The sequence below is a fragment of the Leptosomus discolor genome, chromosome 16 (genome assembly GCF_034619465.1).
Source record: "Leptosomus discolor isolate bLepDis1 chromosome 16, bLepDis1.hap2, whole genome shotgun sequence".
NCBI classification, from domain to species: Eukaryota; Metazoa; Chordata; class Aves; order Leptosomiformes; family Leptosomidae; genus Leptosomus; species Leptosomus discolor.
In genome coordinates this window covers 11,525,744-11,531,743 of record NC_141406.1, presented here as the reverse complement: position 1 = coordinate 11,531,743, position 6,000 = coordinate 11,525,744, and the positions used below count along the sequence as shown (strand labels likewise).

Here is a 6,000-nt window from a genome sequence, read left to right as displayed (position 1 = left end):
CCCTGCATATAAATAAAATTACTAGGGTAACATTTTTCAAAAAAGCAATTTCAAACACCAAAAAACCCCGTTAAGAACCCCATGCATCTTTTAATACAGGTTTATTGTTAAGCTGAGAACTTGTCTGACAAGTGTCAGCCCTGAGCAGCTTTTGTTAAAAAACCAAAACCACCCAAACAAAATAAAAACAACTCACAGTCGAGTACAGAATTTTAAGGGAAATACTGATGGATGCCTCAACTACTGTAATTAAACTCACTCTGGAGCTTTACATAAGCACAATAAATGAAAAAAAGACTCCCTTTTTCTGAGGAGGGATATTCAGTATAGGCTGTAGTCACAAAGGCGCGACAAAAGGGTCTGGCTGCACTCTTGAAAGGCCCACCATTACATGAGCAATGCATCACCGTATAACCTCACATGAAACACAGGGTCCCAGGCAGCTGTTCTTCACACACGATTAGATCAGCGTTTGCCTAGGCATTAGGAGGTACATGCCTGCTCTTTTCATAATTCTTTATAAGTAAAAGTAATGAACTTTGATCAGATACCCGCTCTCAAGCTGAACAAGCACTTACTTTACAATGTTGTGCTTTGAATTTAAGACACCTGGAAAGTCAGAGGCTTAGAAACACCCACAGGGGTGACTCCTGTCAGATCTTTCTATTGCACCGGAACAATCTAAGAAGTGAATGTAGCTAAATTCAACCTGTGCATGTCAAGGTGTTCCATTAATAAGGTGCAGTGCTCAGTCACAAAGTTAATTGATTAGTCTTATTTCTGTGACTGGAGTGGAAACACTAAAAGATAAGATGGAGAGGAAGAATCAGCTAAGCCTTTGAGTCACAAAAAGGGGCTTATCCCTTTGATGAGAAGTGTCAGATTAATCTTCATAAATGGTCATAATTACTTGTGCCTGGAGCTCAGCCAAGTCATTCCAAATAAAAATTAAATTATACAACTGATTGCACGTTCGGTCTCATCTCCAGAGTGTTAGAGCCACCACAGCCTTACCGAAACATGCAGACGTTTACTGTATGCTTGTACCAGGGTAAGAGACATTTGCCTAAATATCGAGTAGGCTAACCTAAGATTTATTGATTATGTTTTTCCTTAAATAATAGTTTCACTAAAGCTTGCCTGCACAGACTGCCACAGTTACTATTCAAGACCTAGTTTCTTTGGTAATCTGCAGATTACTCTTCATTCTTCATTAAACTCAATTTTAACTACAATTGGCAGACCCGTATCAGATGGAAAATCTATGAATGCTGCTGAAAATTTTTAGATCTTAGGGAAAAACCAGTGCAATTAAGTTTACTTACTGGAAAAGGGGTAAGTACACAGCCACCAAAGCTGATGACATCGAACACCAGAAGCCACGCTCCTCATGGAGGTTCTGAGAACAGGTCTTGTTCTTCAGAAGAAGGAACACTTCTAAAAGCAAAATCTTCATAAATCTAGTAGCATACTGCTTAGCTGGCACAACCCAGTTCTCTCCTGCGATTACATATGCTTTGTAAATTAATGAAATAAACATGAAACTGCAGACTCATGCCCAGATTAGAAGTGCATGAATGAAACAGCATGAAAGAAATAATTTGGTCCCTGTATGTTCCTTATGCAGCACTATTATAATATTAGGCTTTTTTAGCTGGTTATAAATGGGATATTCCAGAAACAGAGCACATGGCGCTTTTAAAACAAAGTTAGAAAAGGAAACTAGCTTTTCCTCTTATGAGATGTTGCTCGCTTTTTAACCAATTTTAAATCATACTAAGTAATTCAATAGCTGAAGCATCTACACTGATTCATCTTGGCAAAGACAGGCCAGCTTGCACACTGCTGTGTTATCTGGCAGAACTAACAGGACACCAGCATACATTTAGAAATCTAATAGCATTCCACTGTCGATTTAGGAAATAAAGACATAAAGGCTAAAGAACAAAATATTTGCAGTATAATTTTATTCACCTAGAAACAAAGGGTCAAAAGTCACAGCATGGAAGTTCATTTTATTTTGTAAACTCATTAAAAAGATGTCCATGTACAAAAGAAGGACATTTTAACAACATAAATGCAGACAAAGGAAACTATAAAAATTCAACACTTTAATAAAAAGTTGAGGTTTTATTTTCTTTCTGCATAATTCCTTCCATCTTCCATACCAGTCTGCAAACAATCTTAAGTACAATTGTTAGAATCATTAAAATTCAAGAGGCTTAAACATAAAAACATTTGCTCTGCTATAGGAATGTGTTGCTGAAAGATACAAACCCTGTAGCATGTTAGCTAGAAGTAAGACACAAGACTGAAGGAACTGGCTGAAAGGCTTCTAAATTGTTATTGCGCATTCATCTTCTGAGAATTCAATCTCAGGGTTTTTTTCTGCAAATACTTAAAATTTATTTACCTCAGGGAAGTAACAGCGTTAGACTGAATGGTGCTTTGTCTTAAGATGCATGTTTCCACATTGTCCTAATACATCTAAAGGAGATTCAGAAATGAAAACATTTCTGAAGTAAAACCATTTCAGTCCCAACAAGTGTTCGTTGTGCACCAAAACTTACAGCAGCTATATGACGAGCTACTGTGACATACAATTCAGTCTTCAGTACTGGATACTCTTGACTGCAAGTCCGGACTTAAATCCTTGAGACACTGCCAGTGACAAGTCTATTATGAAACTACACTTGTTTTTAATCTGAACTGCTTGCTCTGTAATTTAATTTGTCCCTGTTTCTCCCCCCAAAATGACTCTCAGTATTGGAAAATTATTCTTGTAACCACTACTTGAGGTTTCTATGAAATGTTTTCTTTCCTGTGTCCTCAATGTAGGTTTGAGGCTGTTGAGTGTTTCTCTAGATCCACTGTTCTTCACTAAGCAGAGTTTTTCAGTCAGGAGCAATCCATGTCCCATGGGACTCGCTATACGCAATTTCCAAGTGTAAGTGTCCCACCTTTCAAGAGTTAAGTAAACATCTCACGATTAACAAAGAGCAACCTGAATGCCTAGAGTTAATACACTTCCAAGATTTGTGTTTGTCCTCCGCCAGGACGTAGTGCAAGAACGAGCCCTGCCAACATAAGGCACTTACCTACGTTACAGGAGAGGGGGCAGGGGCGAGAACTCTTGTAACATGCAAGTCTAGTAAGAGTCTCACTGGAGAAAACATACGATCTCGCAGACTTCAGGTGCGCTGCCACTTCCTTGTGTGCTGCTGTAACAAAGTCTGCTCTGTAACAGATCTCAGATCCTCCCATTGGCAGCCACTTCATTAATCTTCGATTTTTGATGATCATATTTCACAGAAACAATAAGGAAAAGCAAGAGGGTTGCTCCTTGGATAGCAGCCAGCAAAAAAAAATAATAGTTTAATTGGCAGCCATTAATATTACCTGGAAAGAATTGGGAAGAAAAAATAAACATTAATAAAGATTATACAAATAAAAACGCCAATCCCTTGAAGATTAAGTAGCGCAGACTTTTCCGCAAAACATGGGCAAACCCAAACCAAATCAAATCCCATTTCCTTCCGACAGCACAGTTTGATTTTTAATTATCCAGAGCAAAAGATGGAGCTTCTGAGTGCACAGTGCAAGGATCTCCTCCTTTTGTGCTTCAATGCCTTAAACCACGTCGTGTCCCTGAAGAAGCTGATACGCTGTTACTGTGTGATTTCTTACAAAAAATTGCTGGAAGCTCGTCCTACCACTGTAAGACCTCTGTGCAAACAAAGGCTATATACATACAGCAGCTGGCGTGCTTCATGAGGTCAGAACAATTTTAAAAGGCTAACAGGCTAATAATCTTTCTTTACCCTCCACGCCCCCCCCAGTTTTTTTTTAAAAATCTGGTTTCTTATGCTGCAAAATTGCAAGGCTTTGCTGACTTCAGATAAAACAGCTAAAACCCTCAATGTGTATTTTCATGTACGATTTACTTTCTCTGCAATACAAGTAATAGAGCTCACGTATCAATTTTTGAGGAGACAGCTCACTTCAAAAGCCAAAAAAAGAAAACATCCCTGTGCTGTGGCCGCTAAACGGACTGCAAAAAGAAATTTCCGCAAATAAAGCCCTGGACTGTAAACTGTTCAGAAACAGCTCCCAGTGAAATGCAGCACTCCAGGTGGAAGCAAAGCTACACCCATACAGGCTAGTAACTTAAAGCCTTTACCAGCTTCACTAGATACGCTTTTAAGGAGCCTGGAGAATACAGTGCAGTGATAAGGCTTCAGTCAAGGCAAAAAACGTGTCTTTTATGTTTTACAGTTTGATTGAAACAGGTAAAAGTATGATTTTTTTTTTTTTTTTTTTGTACTATATATTTTAGAGAGTCCTCTCCAGCAGCCTTTTCAGCCCTGCTTAATGCTATATGGTCTTTCTGCATCTGCAGGCCTTACCTCCCTTCTCTAAGTCAAAGCTAAAATAAAAAGAATCAAAAAATGAATGCTATTAAGGAAAAAGTTTGGCAACTCTGTAGATATAAAGAAAGCAATTACTGATTTTCTGTCAGCCTTCTTTTGGAACAAAGTTTAGAATTCATGAAACCGTAAGTTGTTTCTTTTTGGTCCAATTCACTTTAGTCACTCCTTTAAAGTTGTTACAAATTAGCAATTTGTACCACATTAAATAATGTTAAATTAAGAAAGCTCATTGCTAAAACATTATTCCTCTATTAAGAAATGTGCACTAACTGTTGCTGTACTTCCAAGAACAATATATTGTGGCTCATTTCCAACATGAGCCACAGCCAATTGGGCCATTATGATTATCAAAAAGGTGAGAGAGAATAAAAATAGTGAAGTATACATCTATCCTAACAAGGTGTTCATGCAGCATGCCTGTAAATGTTCAGATTAAATTACTTTAATTACTGAAACTTAAGATTCAATTAAATGAACTTATAATAAAATGCAATAAAGTTAAACAGAGTCTTTCCTTGACATTTAAAAGACAATATACCTGTGAATCTCCATTCAGGAGCAGACGTGTTTAAAGAGCAGTAATTATCCTTTATGAGATGGGATATTAAACCCATGAAATCTCAGGTTTTGTCAGAGAAATAACAGTAATTTCCATGGCAGCAACCAACAAGTGCCAGCAGAGAGTGAACTTTCTCGGTAGATTTTGGAGGCAGTCAGTTACCTCAAATGGTATCACCCGCTGGCATAAAGAGCACAGACTTGGTGCACGTGCTTATAGTAATTGTACAGCATCTAATGAAAAATTCAGAAGCCTTCATTCATAAAGACTCCTCCTTACAATTCCTACCCTGGAAGACCCAAGTGTTAGATGTTTTATAACTTTCAATAATGTTTTACCAAATGAAAACTGAATTGTACAGTTACTGATATCAACAGTTAAAACAGTAGCTACTATGGATGCTACAAATCAGAATCACGCACTAAGCGCTTCAACCTTGAGCCAGATGCAGAGCTGCTGAGAAGGCTCAGCTGTGTATCGAGTCTTTGGACTAAGAAAGGTAGAAGTATCCAGTTCTGACAGCTGTCCAAAGGACAATCCACTGAGCTGAGCAGCTTATTCGAAACAGATGACCACTGAGTTATGAAAGGTAACATCTTCCAGTGCTAGCCAAATCTGGATATATTTAGCACAACCTGAATATTTTAGAGAGAGAATATTAGGCACTGTCTTCTCTTAGGCTGCTTCAGAAAACAAAGGCGAGAGGCAAAACAAGTACCATCAAATACCACACATTAACTTGTATTAAATTATTGTCCTCCTATGGAGCCCTTATCAACTGAGCTATCTCTATACAGAACTGCAGAAAAAGATGGTCTTCTAATTTTGAAGTTGACTGGGGAGAAAAAGTCTCAATGTGATTAAGTTTTCAACTGGAGAGGACACTTCCATAAAGTTAAGGCTACTTGTCACCTTCTGCAGTTTTTTTTAAAGAACAACTTATAAACCAGAGATGACAACTTGTGGTATATGTACCGTTCCAGACAACATTACTTTTTGGTAGCATGCAAA

General features: G+C 38.0%; 1 protein-coding gene across 1 annotated transcript in view; it reads right to left on the bottom strand.

Moving 5' to 3' along the window:
• Positions 1-2,098: 2,098 nt before the first annotated feature.
• Positions 2,099-6,000, bottom strand: part of SLC15A4 (solute carrier family 15 member 4) — a 31,261-nt gene continuing 27,359 nt past the window's right edge. Inside the window, exon 8 of the mRNA XM_086474133.1 lies at positions 2,099-3,399. Within this exon, the coding sequence (XP_086330259.1) occupies positions 3,251-3,399 (149 nt within the window). The 3' untranslated portion in view covers positions 2,099-3,250. The remainder of the gene's footprint in view (positions 3,400-6,000) is intronic.